Here is an 18,799-nt window from a genome sequence, read left to right on the forward strand (position 1 = left end):
TCACATCTCTCTCTCTTTCTCTCTCTCACACACACACACACATGCTGCTCGCTGACAACAAAGCTGCTGGGAGGAGGGAGGGATGATGAAGCGAATCCAAAATTCAATCGACTGTGTTCTTGTTTTGAGCAGAAGGCACACAGTGTACTGTACTGTGAGAGGCCATAAAACTCGCACTCTCCACCAAAAGAAGAAGGAGGAAAAAAAAAAAAAACAGCCTTTTGGTAGACACAGACATTTCAGCGATCACCCTCCATCAAAACACTTTGTCTCGCATACAAAAATAAGACTTGGCATCAGAGCGGAATACCAAATCAGGCCCATTAAGGGAGCACAGGGGCACTCGCTACTTAGCAACCGAAAGGATTTAAAGCTGCAATATCCCTGTAATAAAAGGAATAAGATCAAGTCCTCCTGCTTTTTTTTTCCCTACTTGTCTGAAAATAGCGAGGGCTGCAAACTTTGAGCTTTCTGCCCGACTTTTGTTTTGATTGACAGGCTTTAGGAGGAACCAAAAAAAAAAAAAAGGGGAATGTGGCGATTTGATGACAAACTAATAGGTAAAAGGTGATCACTTTTTTTTTCACATCTTAAAAATAGGAATCGAGCTCGGATGGATGATTATAAACAGTTTTGTTCAGTAAATTGTTGAAAATATAAAGTTTAAAATTTTACTTGAAAGATTCTTATATTTTTGCTTGTTTTGAACATGTATTTATTTAGTTACTTTCCCCTTGTAAACGAGTATATAATTGCATATTTAACATTGTATTTTTGAAACTTTCAATAAAAGATCTTTTGCAGAAGAAGACTGCTCGTCAAAAAGCTTTTTTTTTTTTTTTTTACAGTTTTACGTAACAGAAAGGGGGCGCTGTTCTTCCTTTGAGAACTTTTATCTGCCAGTTTCATTAAGACATTAATTTATTAAATACTTTCGTGGCCTCATATATTTGGGAATATGATGTGACTGAAATGAGACGGAGGCGAGCAAACGGATCAGTCGGGGTTTCGCTGGTTCACAGGAGTAGACTGAGGACACTGGATTTAATATTTGATGAGACTAAATGCATGAAGCCGAACTCGTAGCCGCAACAGGCGATACCTGTAAAAGCTTTGGATGGAAGAGAAAGAAAATATTTTGCCTGCTCAAGCAAAAGCTAAAATAAAAGAAGCTTCCTCTGGAGCGTGAACGGCTGCAGGAGATTTTACATCAGCTGGTTTGCTTGTTATTTTTCCAGCCAAAGTCTACAAGCAGCAGCTGTAAATATGTTTATATACCCGAGTATGAACGCTGCAGAACATATGATTAAAACACCGAGACGTGTTTCTCTGCAGTTAAATTCCCACACTGCCCGGAGAAGTCATTTTCCCAGGACGGAGGTCTGACAAGTCTCCGCTAGGAAAATCAAAGTGTGGAGGATGCTCCGGTGAAGTCGAGCCCCGTGTCCTGCCACCGCTCGCTCGTCTGCAACCGGCTGAGGTTTCTTCCAGACGATCCCGGCCGTAAATCAACAGGTTTCGGAGGGGAACTTTTAGGAGGAGGAGTGACGTCACGGCCGACATAAAGAACGAGCTGCTGCTGTTCGTCATCCTGAAAAAGCAGCAGTCATACGTGTGTGTGCATCAGCTGTGATTTAAAAAACGCCTCACTCTTCGGGCCATACTTTTATTTATTTTTTTCTACTTTTCCTGCTACTTGGCTTTTAATAGCACCCCACCCCCTCCTCCCCCCTTTCTCTGCCATCTCTATCCCTCCCTCCCTCCCCTGAGTCTTCTGTCTCTCTTCTCACTCATGCACACACACACACACACACACACACACACACACACACACACACACACACACACACACACGCACATTTAGGAATTTGTGGCCTGGAAGGCAGTCAAGTTTCATTAATTTCTGGGTTTGGGTACAGTACAGTGTGTTCCTGGACTCACATCTGCGAGCGATCATAAATGCTGGAATGCTGGCAGAACATCCAGACCTGCCGGCACAAATATGTCGTCATCACTGTGAGGGGAGAGAACGGCGCCGCGCCAAAACAGCCGACCGGTCGACTGCCAAACAACCAAACAAACGCCACGCAGATAGAAACACGGACAAAAGAGCGTCGGGGTAAAAAAAAAAAAAAAAAAAAGAAAGAAAGAAAGAAAGAAAAAAAAAAATCCCTCCTCGCCTCGCCCGAATTCATTTCCCAAAAATTCTTTGCATTTCATTCTCATCTAAACGCTCTGGATGTTTTTTCGTGGGCATTTTTTTTTTTTGTTCACCCTCATTTAAGATTGGAACAAAGCGTTTCATTTTAGGGAGCCAAGTGAAACAGCTGGTCGAGGACGGCAGGAAAACCGGCCCTTCGGTTACCTCTGGCACATTCACAGTAAAGAAAAAATAACAAGGAGGTACATTTACAGTAGACTCACTGCAGACAGCACATTCTCAAAATCAACATGTTTATTTCATCTTCCTTTATCCACTCTGTGCTTCACTAAAAGACCAGTTGTTGCATCTTTTCACCACCGGGGCGGCGCCATTGTGGGAAATCCTTCCAGTCGCGGCTTCATATAAATATATATCATGTGAAAAGCTCCGACGACGGAGTGTTGGTCACCAACACTTTCCTGATCCACAGCGTCCGGCTGCACCGGCTGACTAACGCACAAACCAAACGCCAGCATACCGAAGCCATGACGCGTGCGTCACAGGCACGACACGGCAGATTAACATGCTCCCATCAATAATGTACGTACGTGTTTGTGGGTAAACTGTAATCGAGAGAGCAGAAATAGTTTACTCTCACAGAAGTTTATTATTTCATGTGAGAACTAACCAGACAAACACGCCTCCAGTGAACGAGTTAATCTCTCGGGAGGGTTATTAAACATACAATTACATAATTCAAGAATAATTTGATATCTGGTGAATGTTTCTTGGAAAAAGAGATTTTTTTTTTTTTTATCTCAATGAGTCTTCCTGATTAAATAACGTTTATATAAAAGGATCTAAGGGTTTTAAATTTGAACTAAATTATCATTAAATATAATTAAAATCATGTTTGGTCACTGTTTGTAAGCACAGTTTACTTAACAAGGACACGTCTGTGTTAATAGATTACAGACACCAAAAACCATGTTCTTTTCATGCTTTAGCATTGCACTGCATGTGTTTTCTTTTACATCTCAGGGATAAAGAAAGTCTAAAGGCTGCAACCAAACATCTGCTGAACACTTTTTGATATTAAATAAATGGAGAAATTCCTCTTTTTTTTGGGGCTCAAACAGGATTCAGATTCAAGTCTGAAAGAACTTTCTCGACTAAATTTAATTGGAAAAACGAGTTTAATTCAAAAATCAATGACAAATTTGACCTGAAAGAGCGTCATTTTCTTTTTGTAATAACCTTACATGTATTTATCAGTGATGTAAAGCAGACAGAGAGACAGAGAAGAAGAAGACGGTGCGATCCACCATGTTGTATATTCACACTCTAATCTTTAGCATGTATACATACTGTAACCGGAGGATTAGGACGGCATGAAGGCAGTGAGATGAGAAGTTGTTCAGCGAGAGTCTCATTGGTAATCTTATTATGCTGCATCGGCTCGCCTGGAAAACAGACTGTGAATCATATCAGGCTGGTCTGGTCTTGTTTGATGAGCCTCGACACACACACACACACACACACACACACACACACACACACACACACACACACACACACACACACACACACAAGTACAGTTTAACTGATGTTTAACTGCACCATTTGTCTGTTCAGAGGCCTCAATTCATTCTAATATTGAGTTTAGTGGAAAATATTTGGACGACTGTTCCTAGTTTAGCTATCAAACTATCACTATTTATAAACCTCAGTTTGAGAAGTGCAAACATTTTGTGTGAACTTTAATTCTTTACTTTGAAAATATTAATTTGGCAGAAACAAAATCGGAGTTAAAAACTGAAGAAGTTAATTGTTTATTATATAAATGAGTCTTTTCTGTAAGGTATTTCTACTAAATGCAATAAAAGAAACCAAACTTTTAAAAATGTTTAAACATAAATATATGTAGAAAAACTTTCACTGAATAATATGCAGTCGAAAATTGGTAAAATTATGATTTAAATCAGGAAGTATCGGCTCAAACAATGAAGTTCATGAATTTGATTTTGATACTTTAAGGTACATTTCAGTCAGAAGAAAAAGTTGTGATTCAATACAAACTGGAATCACATCCAGCTCAAATAAAATACTAAATATTTGGATCTTTGTGCATTAAATTCAATAAATCAAAATACAGGTTTTACTGTCCATCCTTGGTGCCATAACTGACAGAAAACAACAACTAGGAGCTCAAAATGCCCCCCCAAAAAAGGGGCTGAGTCACAGCACCCCCTCCCCCCCAACACAGGCTGTCAAACACTAAACGTCAGGCAGAGATGAAAAAAGAAAACACAACGTGAAGAGGACAGAACAAGACGAGGAGGGGAAAAAAAATAAAAAAAAATAGCTGGCACAAGGTAGACTGTACATACTGTACCCTCAGCGGTGGCAGGCAGCCCAGACTGGAGAGCTGCCAAAGAGCTCGGTACAACAAGCACAGAGAGACAGACAGATGGACGGACAGACAGGCAGAGAGTGAGAGACCAGCGGAGGGGAGGAAGGAGGGAGGAGGGAGGGAGGGAGGGAGGGAGCAGCTCCACATCCACGACACGCCACGCATACCAAAGAGCCTCTCCACTCTCTGCTTCATCTCCCCGATATTCTGCTTCTGAAGCTGGAGGATGATGGCGGCGGCGGCGGAGGAGGAGGAGGAGGAGGAGGAGGGGGGAGGGAGGTGGGGGGGGGAGGTTGAGGGTTTTGGGGACTCGGTGAAGTGTCATCATTACAGAGAGGCACGATAGAAAAAAAAAAATGGAGATGCGGTGTCAGACCGAGAGAAAGCCTTGAAAGTCAAACGGTGGAGGAGGCGGAGGGGGGGGGGGGAGAGGGGGAGAGGAGGAGAGAGGGGGGGAGGAGAGAGGGGGGGGGGAAGTGCAAAAAATATTTAAAAGAAAGACAACAAAAAGTATCAAAGCATCTTCGCCTCGGCGCCGTCTCTTCCCTAACCGTCGCCTGTCTCCACAGAAGCGCTCGTCTTGCCTTTTTTTTTTTTTTTTTTTTTTTACAGCAGACCAAAGCGGCGATGAATCAACGCTGATGTGTGTAACAGTGCAGGTTGATGTCGAGACGGCACAGAAAGAAGAGGAGGGAGAAAAGAAAAGAGGAAAAAAAAAGTTTGTGCACTTGCTGCCACTGTTGCTAAAAATACACTGCCCACATCTTCCGCTCGGCTGCCTCTCTCTCTCTGTGTGTGTGTGTGTGTGTGTGTGTGTGTGTGTGTGTGTGTGTGTGTGTGTGTGTGTGTGTGTGTGTGTGTGTGTGTGTGTGTGTGTGTGTGTGTGTGTGTGTGTGTGGTTCTTCCTGGAGTTTTCGCTGTTTCTGTTTTCCATTTGATCTCCTGTCTGCAGAGATCTCACCTGATGACAGCGGGTACAAACCAGGAGTTATTATTAACCTGTTGATGCGACACAAGTTTTCTAAGCAACGCGCTTCCAACTGGAAATCTGCTCCACTGACGCTCAGACTGTATTTATGGGTTTTTCTTGCACTTTTTTTCCTCACACTTTATTCACAAAGTAACCCTGACAACCTCCTCCTGTATTACTTCAGGTTACACACAGAGATTTAGAGCCGTTAACTTTGTGCGAAACTGTGCGATCGATTGCACGACGTACGGGAGAAATAAAGGGTTGGAAAATAGTGTCATGAAACTTTTATCAGAAACATAAAACCATCTTTTGTCATTTTGAATTATTGAACAATGTTTGAAAGAGTACAAACTTATTTTTATTTCTAAAAATACAGTTTTTTTGTTTTTTTTATAGGTTGCAGTTCTGGTGTTGAACCTTAGTGCCTTCATCTCCTGTTTAACGTCTCTGAACTCCTTCAAACACTGTACAAACTCCAGAGCTGTAAAAACTAGAGCTGTAATGAACTGGACTTGTTTCTTTTCTTTGGTCTTCTCCTGTTTCATGTTATTTTCTACGTCTCTCCGCTGTTATTGAAATGATTAACAACTGTTAAGCGTTGTTCAAAATGTTCTACTTTTAGCAGCGCATGCAAAACTAGAATAAAGTCTAAATCCTTCCATCATATTTACAGATAAATACAGATAGTTTCAACATTTTAACGCTTCAATTTTTTTTATCCCGATAATGACCCGCTTTCATTATCTTTAACGTTTTGGGAATTTAAATTCTACTTCCTGAAGTTGATTAACTTCAACACTGATAAAAGTGAGTAGAAACACACGTATACGCGGACTAATAAAACATGTTTAAGTGTGAACATATTTCTTAGCTCCATGTTAGCAGCCTCAAAGAGACTCTTTAAATCTCCAGACATACGCACTTGTGAACAGTGAAGTGTGTGATCACCTTGACTCAGCCTCAGCTTCCACTTCATCATTACTCGTGATTTAAAGAGAAGGAGCTCGAACTGTACGACACGATGTCACGCAGACACGCAGCTCCACGACCGACGCTTTAAATCTGAGGAGACGCACGCTGGAAAGAAAACAAAATCTCTGCTCTAATTTGTTTGTGTGACACAGACGGCAGGAAACCGGGTGTAATTTTCAGGAATAATCAGAGAATATTTCCTCTGAGCAACTTTTGCTTTTGACGCGGGGAGCTGTGAGCCGAGCCGATTCGCCGGCGCAGCGTGAGTTTGTCATTCATCTTCGTCACAACAGAGACGAAGTGTCAGCATCCGTCGCACTCATTGTTTAACGTCTTTTGGAGAGAGACGAAACAAACACATGATCCTGCCAATTATGGGTTTCTGACAGATTAGGGGTGGAGGGGGGGGGGGGCTGTTAAAGAGAGGGGCGGGGGGTTGTATCCCCTCTCCACCAACCAACAAAGATGGTGTCAAGAAGACGACTCGGTGGGAACATCAACACGCCCTGCGTTCAGTATCCACACGTGTACGTGTGTGTGTGTGTGTGTGTGTGTGTGTGTGTGTGTGTGTGTGTGTGTGTGTGTGTGTGTGTGTGTGTGTGTGTAGACCTCGTGGCTTTTACAGAGTCTCAATAACCCATGTGCACCCCGGTCTGAGTCGTGAGCAGCTCGGAGGTCTCGGCACCGGGACATCTGGGGTCAAACGAATGAACTAAACGCGAGACGAGTCGTCTCTTCGTCCGACTGCAGCAACTTTCCTGTAAAAATCTGTTTCCAGGTGTTTTTGCGCTCCACGATGCGTTTAATGCAGCGAGTAAATCAGTTCATCTTTGCATCTGTGAATCGACGTTACACAAATTTAGCTTCAAACTACAAATCTCCAAGAAACAAGAGGTTCACCTGCCTATCAAACAAGAAGAAGCATGTTTAACTTTGAATTCTATATTTTACTACGACATTCAGGTCATAAGTGACATAAAACTCATTTAACTTCAAGGCAGCAGCGACAGCTGAGGACAGCGAGGTCACATCCTTATAAAGGAGATATGATGTTGGGAGTTCAAACTGACAGAAAATGTATTATGAATAAATAACTAATAAATAATAAAACTCATTGAAATAACCGAGCTGCTTTGGTTCAGTGGTGGAAAGTAACAATGTGCATTTAGTCAACTGCACATTGGTGCAATTTTGAGGTGCTTCACTTTAGTATTTATATTCTATGCAGGAAATATTTGTGCATTGATAAAGACTCAACAAGTGGTTCCTGAACATTTTCTTTTACTTATGAAAAGAGAATTATTTGTTCCACCGCCGCTGTAGCGGGTTGTTAGAAAAGTTGGGGTTGCGTTGGAGGATTTTGACTTCTCACCTCAGTACTTATAAAACAAAGAAGGCTGCATCAAGTCTGCTTTTATTCCTGACAAACTTACTATTTTGAAGGGCAGCACAGTTTTAAATGTAGTCGGATTTCTCAAAACTTTATGCATTTATTACGTTTGCATCTCGACAAAATTGATTGAAAACTAATCAAACACACAATTTCCAGTCATTAAGAAAATGTTAAATATTCTGCACATTAATTGTAGAAACATGCGAAACTCCCTGGTGAAGCCCCGACGGTGTTTCAGGAGATTTGAAATCACAGCGTTTCTCTAAATGTGGTTTCCTATTTGTCCTTTTTGACTCCAGTAAGACGCTGATTGAAATCCAGCTCGTTGAACAGCGATCCCCGTGTGCGGTGGTGAGTGTGTGTTTTCGGGTGGCGGTTGGATTTCCGTACCTGAATGAGACAGCAAATGCATCCGTAGACGGAGGCTGTCCAGGAAGCTCTTCCCGCACAGCTCGCAGATGTAGGTCTTCATCCCACTGTGCATCTTTCTGTGGACGAAGAGCAGAACAAACATCTTGAGCGTCTTGACTCGGACCAGGCTTCTCTACATCCATCACAACATCAGCACGCGCAAATAAGCGTCAGCGCGACAACCCGTCCGACTACAGCGCACGCATTCTTCTGCACGGAGCGCTGGACCGCGACCTGCAGCCGTAAATCAAGCGGCCGCGTTATCAGCTCGCTCCATCTCGAGGCCTGCAGATGGATCAGCTGCTGCGAAGTCAAATAAAATGCTTTACACACACAGGACAGCTACTTAGTGTTATAAAGCCATTTGTGGGACAGCTTCTATTTCCTTTCTTTTTTTTGGACTGTGGAGCTCGAAGCAAAAAAAGAATGAATGGCCTATTTCCAAATGGACAGTCATTAAGGCCGTAACGTAGTTTGAGCGCACAAGGTCAGACGAGACTAAGGGTCAATATTTGATTATGTGGTAAAAAGGGCCTTGAAGGTTAGGTAACCAAATAACGTCTGACAACAGCCAGCGTTGCCTCACGACTCCGTTACCAAATCCTCAGAAAGCCCAGGGCTCTGCACAAAGCGTATTATTCTGGAGAGATATCTGAAAGTGCTCGAAAGCAATTAAGGTGACACGAATTGCCAAACAACTGCCGCGGTGCCTTAAGCCTCCCGAGAAACTTCAAATACCTTGCCTTGAAAGTGACACACACACCCAAAACACACACACACACACACCCAAAACACACACACACACACACACACACACACACACACACACCCATGATTGCCAAGTTTCAGATTCGGCATATTTTAACAAACTGTTGCCCGTTCAGCGTCTTTTTTTTTTTTTGATGATGATGCTAGATTTGGGAAATCAAACCGACGACAGGTGGTGAGAAACACTTCCTTTAAGCTCGGAGAATATACCGAAAAAAAAAAAGAAAGAAAAGATGGTGGGAGGCCGGGATTTTATACTCGGGTGCTCCTGGCAGACACAACGAGACGGCGTCAAACAGATTTCAGAGTCTCCACCGACGAGTCAGGTGGCACCGAGCGATCAGCCGAGCGAATTCTTGGGGAAACAATGCCCTTGATGAGAGATCTGCTCGACTCGGGCGAGATGACAGCCATCCATCTTGGCGTCTCTCAACAAAAGCCGCAGAGGAGGAGGTGGTGCCACTCTCCCCTAAAAAACATGACTGATTGATGTCAGATGTCGAATGCAAATTGATTTACAGCTCTCTTTTGTGCCTGGAGAAGGGGGGGAGGGAGGGGGACGACGACACCGAGGCAGACGGAGAGCGATTACGGCGTGTCCTGTGGCAAATGACTGCGGGAGTTATTAAGCAATCACGTTCTAGTATGACTTCACTCACTATTAATTGCTGCAAAACATCCTTGAAACCTGACGAGGGCGGGAGGGGTAAAAAAAAAAAAAAAGAAAGATCGGAGATGGAGGCGGTTGCAGCGACGGGTGAGGAAGTCACAATAACCGTTTAGTGGTTGGAAGTTGTGGAAGAGAGACTCTGGAACAACCAAAGGCAGAGTGACGGAGAACACTCTTTGGAGAACAGTGACTAATTAAAAAGGTCCTGTAAATGCCAACTGGCCCCAAAAGGGAAAAAGGACACTTAAAAAGACCAAAAGAAAAAGGGAGAGAAAGTGACACAGAGACAGAAAACAAGACTTTATCACTGCTGGATTTCAATCTGTAATGTTTCATTCAAGGCAGGATGTTGTGATGAAAATAATTCCACTTCCTGTTTTCACTAGACTGCCCGACAACCTGCAGAGAAACCTGCAAAAGTGGACGTAATAATACGGCAATACCACAGACTGTAAATAAAAGTAGACGTAGCTACCAGGTCTGAAAGACGAGGCTTTAAGCTGCAATACCAGCGAGTGCCACTAGAGGTCGGCTCCAAAAAGCCTCCGGCTCCATAGACTCCCATTCAACTTCTCTCATCAAATCCAAAGTGAATAAAATGTGTCCATCAGTTATCTCGGTGTTGTTAGCTAAAGTCACTCCTTCTTCTTAGTTTTCTGGAGGTCCATCTGAAAATAATCCCTCATTCATTAGAAAAGAAGATCCAAGAAGACCTGTTTTGGGGGGCGTGTCTGTTTGATTGACAGGCCTGTGGTGCGGTCAGGTTACAGCTATCGGTGGGCGGGACGTAGAATCGTCAGGTTTCCAATCGGATCGAGTCAGACCGTCCAAATATGGTCACTTCCTGCTACAAACCGCTCCGAACTAGCAAAGATGACGACGGAAAAAAAATCTGAACTGTAGGCTTCATAACGACCGTTCACGAAACAACAGATGACGTCGCTGATGGGCGCCGCTTGGCCAATACACACATAGTTGGACAAACTGCCCAAGACTGCAGTATTTCTTACAGCTGCATTGCATTCTGGTCTATCGAGGCAACCGCACGGCTCCGTACTGGAATTCCTTCCCCTGTGACTGGAGCTCCAATAATACCCTCTTTTCCACTGCGAGGGACCAAACACTGGTGTTTACTCCAGAAACCCATCTGAATGACACAAACAACCAAACGGACAAAAGAAATGGAAGAGGATTTTGTTTTTTTTTCTTTCCTTTAAAAGGGTCATACGTGATGTATTCACACACTTTCACTCCCGATAAGGGGGAAACACACGTAAGTGGTAAACCACAACACAGAAGCACAAAAGCCTTTCAAAGGCCTTTTGTGTCCCTCCTCAATCTGACCATTGTGCCCCCCAGACAGAGCACTGATAAGGTGTGGATGGACTTATTAAGGCCACTCAAAGTGGAACCACTGCCATGTATTTTCACCCTAAATGTAGCGGTGATGAGCAAAGTGTGCTGAAAAGGCAGCACTGCCCGCTGAAACAGCACATTATTGGATGTCGGACAGAAAGGTAACAACACCAGTTAAAGTGATTCAGTCTGTTGAAGGGAAGGACTTTAAGGAAGCGGTTCCACTGGAGGTATTTAACAATATTTAATCAGGAAGATATGAAGTTTATTTATTAAAGAGATGTGCACATTTTTAGGAGCCTTTTTTTTTTTTTAATAAAAAAGATGTGAAAAATTATATAAAAAATTGACAAACATTATGAGAATTTACAGAAGCTAACGTACAGCGGTGTAGTCAACTATGTATGTTTCTATCACTTTCATTTAATAAAGCCAACAGAAAAACTCAGTTATTTTTAAATTAAAATGTTTCACAATAAAAGCTTTTTTTTTTTAAGAAGTGAGGGGTTTCTATCTAATTAAATGCTAGGGGGCTTTTAATTTTGAAACAGTACAGGAAGTGTTGTTGCCTTAACCTGCAATACCAGCGAGTGCCACTAAAGGTCGGCTCCAAAAAGCCTCCGGCTCCATAGACTCCCATTCAACTTCTGTCATCAAATCCAAAGTGAATAAAATGTGTCCATCAGTTATCTCGGTGTTGTTAGCTAAAGTCACTCCTTCTTATTAGTTTTCTGGAGGTCCATCTGAAAATAATCCCTCATTCATTAGAAAAGAAGATTCAAGAAGACCTGTTTTTGGGGGCGTGTCTGTTTGATTGACAGGCCTGTGGTGCAGTCAGGTTACAGCTATCGGTGGGCGGGACGTAGTATCGTCAGGTTTCCAATCAGATCGGTCAGATCCACCGCTGGCTCCTCCCCCAGCTCGTCCAAATATGGTCACTTCCTGCTCCAAACCGCTCCGAACTAACGGGTGACGTCACTGTTGGAACTTTTGCAACATGGTGACAACCACATATGTCGATACTCTCACTTGACAGGACAGAAAGGTCACCTTATAAACATGTATGTTTTAGGATGACAGACAACAATCGACCCTTAACCGCACATTATTTGTGGACAACGTAAACCTCAAATTACAGTCGAATTATTTGCAACATCCGACAGGAGTCAGTATTTTATGTTCGCTTTATACGCCTTGAAATGCTCTGAGTCTAAGCAGAGCTGATAATAGCTTCAGAGCTTTAACGAGGTTTAATGATATGTAAAAGGATACTAAAATATTGTCTCAGCTTAGTGATGTAGTTTAGACACACACACACACACACACACACACACACACACACACACACACACACACACACACACACACACACACACACACACACACACACACTTCCTCAAATCCCATCGTAACTGTCTGCTTTCATGTTGTGCTTCTGAAATAGATGATGGGAGCTGTGTGTGTGTTTGTGTTTGTGTTTGTATGTGTGTGTGTGTGTGTGTGTGTGTGTGTGTGTGTGTGTGTGTGTGTGTGTGTGTGTGCGTGGGAGCTCAGGGGAGGGTGATTTGAAACAGACTGACTGTAGCCATTAAGGAAGTTCTCATAAAACTCTCTCAGGCCATTTACTCAGTTAATAATCGACTTTGTCCAACAGTCACTTTTGACAACGGCAATAAATCTTAAATTTATGTCAACAAAACATATGCTGATCACCTCGTGCCGTGTGCCTCCTCGTAAAAAAAAGAAAACCTTCAGGTGTGTGTGTGTGTGTGTTTGAAACTCGATTACAGGCCGGTGTTATTGAGCCGTAACAGCTCAGTCTAAACTACCACGTTTGCCGCCGGACTCGGCCGCTCGTATATCATAACTAGCACTGCTTCCCACCTGCACTCGACTTGTAATATAACACAGGTAAATAGTCAAAATAAGGAGATTTACTCAGACTATAAGTGTAATAAGTGCGAGTCCTCTGTGGTGCTTCTGACGGCTCTCAATCATCCAGGTTTCATGTGATTGGTCTTTGACAAGAGGCAGTGGAGCTGCTGCCAGAGCCCATTAAATTAAACGACTCGGCTTCAAACTCATGCTGATGCCCTCTCCGGCTCCCCGTCACCATTTTATATCACCGCATCCAAACTATTAGAAAAAAAAAAAGAAGAGATTTCTCATCGCTTGTCTAAAAATCTATTTCTCCCTCTGCAGCCTCTGGTGTTGTTCTCTGTCCTCGTCTATCCTTTCATCTTTTATTTCTCCCTCCATCCTCCACTCCTGGAGGGAGCTGTAAAACACCCTGAAATGATGTTTGTGAATAAAAGCTTTGCAGAGCGACAGAAAGAGAGGGAGAAGATGGAAAGAAGCAAACAGTGAAGGATAAAGAGAGGTGCTTGATAAGCGGCGGTAAACCGAGGGAAGAGTGTGTGCGGCTATTTGTTCATTAGTTCTGCGGGTCAGAAAAAGAGCTGATAATTGAGAGGGATGGTGATGTATCTGAGCATCTGAGACATGCAGGGAAGATCAAAAAAAAATCAAACGGTTTATTGCTCACATTAACTCAGCAGAAAACACAAATCTGAATCTTTTCTTTTGTTGTTTTCCAAAATCTATTCTTTGTATTCTCAAAGCTGCGCTAATCAATATTTTCATAAAAAAATAAAAATAAAGGATTATAATCAGCTCGGTGAATCTTTTAACTACCTTTTATTTTGACAGGTAAATAATCAAAACTACACACGATGTCGTTGAGATGGAATAAAGGACCTAAAGGCCTACCAGATGCACGAGCATCTCCATGTGTCGATGCAGCTACAGAAAAGGAACCATTTTAATAGAAGCACTATTTGACGTGCGTTCTAAAAACACGTGTCTTACACAAAACGACAAACAAAGTTGGGGAGAAAAGCAGCCGTGGTGAACGTCCATCAGGCCAGACGGCATTTTTCTGAGGAGCAGCGGACATGAAACGGAGATAAAAGGAGGGTTAGGTGGAAAATTTGGGTTTGTTGAAGAAATATTCAGTATTTCCTGCTATAATTTGTTCAAAAGGATACAAAAAAAAACCAACTCCCATATTTGTCAGTTTTGATGTTTTAAATGACACTTTTTGCGTAGATTTAGATTTTCTCTGAGCATCTCATTCAGATTTCCTGTTGGATCTCTCGCTGTGAAACGTAGCGTAGATGTTCGCTCCTATTTCGGATATGCCGTGTGTTAGCTGTGGGCTATTAAGCTGCGCTGACGTGCAATTAATACGCGTTATTTATTTATCTGAACTCTCTGATTGTAATTTTGGTTCCGCGTGACTCGGCTCGTTGATGCAGCTGTTCAAACACACCTCGACTCACGCTGCAGATACGACAACGACGCATGTTTACTAATTCCGTTAAATATTCCAGATGGAGACGCATGCACGAGGGCAAGCAACGTGACAGGTCAATAAAAAGACTTTAAAAATGATCCGTGGTGTAAATGGGATAATGCACTCCAGTGGTGGAAAGAGCCCGGCCGCCCAGGCGCTGCATCCATTTGGTGGATAAAAGCGCGGGGGGGTCGGACGCGGACCGCCGCCGCTCACACACACAACTCGCTGTCACGGTGAACAAAGCCGAAATGATGCACGAGGCAATTCAGCGACACTTCGGTGGCTGATCCTAATGCAGCCATAAGTGGCGCAGTGTGCCGTCGCCACCTCTTATTTTGGCTTCTTTTTTTTTTCCTGATAGGAGGGGGGGGGGAGCACACAAACAAACAAACAAACAAATATGGTGGTGGTGGTGTTTAATAAAAACAAAAAGGTTATCAGGAAGGAAATAAAAGATATCCAGATCCATCAGGATCCAGCACCTCATCTGTTTGTTTGCTGTCCTCCATTGAACACACATCCCATCTCCGGAGGCACCGTGTGCGCTTCTTAACATTTACATGCGTCCATTTTGTGGCAGGCTGGAGGAGCAGGTGAAAATAAATAAATAAATAAAATCTGTCATTTTATCCCTGCTCTTAAAGCCTCCCCAATTCCATCGCCCTCCCATCCCCATCCCACCCCTCTGTCTTTTTGCTCAATCAGAATGTATCAGGCGCGCCGGCGTAACACCGGTCGGCGTGGGCTGTTTATCCCGAGTCCTCCCGCACATATCAATGACTTGGCCCCCGTTGTCCCCCCGCTGTGGAGACGTTCATATAAATTCAAGCCACACACGCGAACGCCGAGGCACTCGTGTTGAGCATAGATGAGTAGCAGGGCAAGAGGAGGGGGAAAAAAAAAAGAAAGAAAGAAAAAAGAGGAGAGACAACGATGAGATGGGGAGGGAACAGTGCCACTGCCTTTCATCCCCTGTTGTGTTAATATCGCAGACACTACCACCCCCAAAATTTACCCCGAGGGTGTCTCAAGTGAGGAAATAAAACGTAAAATAAAACTGACGGGGGTAAAAAAACAAAGATAAAAAAATGCCAGTAGCAGTAAACACGGTCCTCGTCTCTGCAGATATGCAACCTGTAAACATGCTGTCAGCCTTTGGTGGTGCTCAACTGGCGCTACGACTTAAAAAGGTGATTCATGCATCGTTTTGACCACATTTCCCACAAACCCTGTTGCTTCCACCTGCTGCCTGCGACATATTTTAGAAAACAAGAAAATGAGGAAAATCTACGCTCGATGTGTTTGAATAGAGAGAAATATGCAAAGTGACCTGCGCAAGCTCCTGTCAAGGTGAAACAGCGTAGTATATCCTGAATAATACTATTTCATACAGCTGCGTAGTCATAAGATTCCCTTCCAAGTGAGTTATTAACACAATTTAAAGTGCGAGCATGTTTTCAAGGCCTCCAAAGCTCTTTCAGACATGAAGACACTGGCTTCCCTTTATGCACGGCGGCTCTTTGTCATGCAGATATACATTAAGGGCTCTTTACGTAAATGTTGGTTAAATTTGAACATGACGTGGCTGAAAATGGCACAATGTGGGAAGGAGAAGAGGAAGAAGAAGCAGCAGCAGCGGTGGGCAGAGACGAGATATGAAGGCAGAAAAGTGTTGTCAGGTTGTATCAGTGACTTAAAAAAAAACTAATTTAGCCACCGAGGCTGTAATTAATGGCCGCCGTGAGAGTGAGGGACGATCACCCCGCCTCCCACGGCGAATCAATTAATAAACGTTTTCAGGATTTAATAGAAGAGAAATCTTGCTGTCTGTTTTAATAAAAGCTAGACGGTGCTCAGGTGTGGAGGTGAAAACAGTGATGTCATCGTTGGTTTGTGAACATTATGAAGCCTCCAGTTCAGATTCTGTCCGTCACCATCTTGTTAGTTCGGAGCGGTTTGGAGCAGGAAGTGACCATATTTGGACCAGCTGGGGGAGGAGCCAGAGGTGGATCTGACGATACTACGTCCTGCTCACCGATAGCTGTAACCTGACTGCACCACAGGCCTGATAAGATGATAATTAAGTAATTACAGCCTTTAAGTTTATTTCGATATTTATTCTTCAAAAGTAAATTGCCGTCAGATCTGTTTCCGGTTAAATCGGACTCAACATTATGTCTGCTACAGCCTGCAAGAAGCTGTTACGTGCTGCGCAAGCCGTGGAAAAGCATCAATTTGAAACATGCACTAATTATTACCACCCAAGCATGACAGTTAGAAGAGCCTCCCTTTTTAAAAGGTAAGAGCAGGAAAATGGGACTTCTAATTGTGCTTCCTGGGCAGTAAGACACTATTTCAACCTAATCCCGGTTATATACCTGGATTCCCCCCAAAGCTTAGAAACTAGGATTCTCTCTCTAATACCCTCAGTGTTACTCAGAAAGCCATTTCAACCTCCCTCTACTGCAGCTCCACTCAGTGTAAAGTGCTTCCCAAAGTCCTTTTATTCAATAAGAGGCCGACAAGAGAATATGACCGAGAGGTTGAGATTTTAAATCCGCAGGCTGGAGAGAAATTATCAAAGGCTGTTAAAGGTGCACGTGGCAAGACACGGAAACTGCAATTAGTGAGGGTGTGGTATTCTGCGGAGCCCGGGCGTGGCCATAGAGACAATACTAATACGAGATACTACAAGATACTAATTCGTGCGCACTCAGTGTACTTATATTAAATGGTAAATATGATGCCACACATATACCTGGAGCTTTATCTGATGTAATGTGTCATCATGTTCACCAATAGATCCAACCTGCCAAAAATAATACAAGTAGCTATTAGCCTTTTTTTGTGACTCTAAATACGTATCTATTAGTCAGACTGGCTATGGTGGCTAGGCTAACAACAACTTGGCTACTTAAGGACAGCTGTAATGCAAGGGTATCTCATGAGTATCTCATTTTATTTCATTCATTTTTATTTCTCTATTGGTATATCAATTAGTATCACGTGGCCACGATTGAGTATTTTGTGTGCATGTTTACATTTTTTCCCTCTCTACGTCCGCTCCGTAGTATTCAAACATGTCAGCGGCAAAGAACAAATCCTTCAAGAGAGACCTATTTGTAAGAAATCTAACTGAATCATAAGACTGAAAATACTGGAAAAAGACACAATAAATGTAAATATGCTCTCTGTTATAGAGAACTGAGGTGGATAACACACAACCTTTAAAATCCCTGACCCAAAAAGCACTGGTAAATAATGGAGTTAGCTGAGAGATGCTGTGGCCCGTCACCGTGTGGTGTTGCAGGGCATGCACACAGGTGTGAGTGGGTATCTGTGCAGCTTCCTGCAGTTTCTCCCCCCAGGTCATTACTATAAATGACAGTGTGCTCTTAGTCAACCAGCCTGGTTAAATAAGGATTAGAGGGATGAGGAGAAAATAACTTCACACTTTTGAGGGCAGCAAAATGGTGTTTGCAAAGTGTGCAACCTGAAGTCGGAGCTCGGCTCTGCCTGCAAATAATTTCACATCCCGGTTGAACCTTTTCTGTCTTTTCTCATTTTAACTCCACCTAAAGACACCTTCAGTCAAGTGTTGGAACAGTGGGAACAAAGGCGAGGGAGAGCATGTAAGATCACATGTATAAAGTATTTCTGTTAAAGCCCATCTGTGAGACAAACAGCAGCCCCTCTGCCACCCACCCCCCTTCAGCCCCCCCCCCTTCAGTTCGTGGATCAAAAGGCGCTGCCGTCTGAAAATAGCACGTCAACATTTCTGTTTCGTCTTGTTGTTTCTTTCTTTTTCTTTTTTATTCTCGACAATGTTGCCAGTTTGCTAGATTCCTGTTTTTTCCTCTGCTCCTGCTTTCTTGATCTGTGAGAGGTTACAGCGCATCGAGAGACGGTGGGCTCAGGCGTGTGTGTGTGTGTGTGTCTTTCTGTATGTGTGTGTGTGTGTGTGTGCAGCAGCAGAGCTTTGGTGGTCTATAAAAAGCAGCCAGACAAAGTCTTCCCTCTCTCCTCATGCATTATGCATCGGTATCACCTTCCATCAAGTGGCAGAAAAACCTCAAAGATGTCTAACTTTAGCTTCCACTCTGAAAGCCAAACAGAGGAGGAGATGTGTTATTTCGACTGCACACCGTCGAGCTAAGCACCTGTTACATCAATAAAAGCCGCGTTTCGCAACGAGTACGACGACGACGGCAACCTGTGTGATGGCGCGACGCTCGCAAAGAGAAGCGCTTAAATACAGAGCGAGAGAGAGCGGAGAGGAAGAGTTCACGTTAGATTAGAAGACGCCGGATCAAACTTTGACCTTGTGGAGAAGTTTTGGTCT

General features: G+C 43.3%; 1 protein-coding gene across 5 annotated transcripts in view; it reads right to left on the bottom strand.

Annotated features, from left to right (window-relative positions):
* The window catches only part of zbtb16a (zinc finger and BTB domain containing 16a), a 130,814-nt gene that overhangs the window by 67,733 nt on the left and 44,282 nt on the right, over positions 1–18,799 (bottom strand). For all 5 annotated transcript variants that reach the window (XM_069145842.1, XM_069145840.1, XM_069145837.1 and 2 more), the window contains one exon: positions 8,285–8,382. In XM_069145842.1, the coding sequence (XP_069001943.1) occupies positions 8,285–8,382 (98 nt within the window). The remainder of the gene's footprint in view (positions 1–8,284; positions 8,383–18,799) is intronic.

The sequence above is a fragment of the Embiotoca jacksoni genome, unplaced genomic scaffold (assembly GCF_022577435.1).
Source record: "Embiotoca jacksoni isolate LCO1_2020_lvr unplaced genomic scaffold, fEmbJac1.0.p SCAF_13, whole genome shotgun sequence".
NCBI lineage: Eukaryota > Metazoa > Chordata > Actinopteri > Embiotocidae > Embiotoca > Embiotoca jacksoni.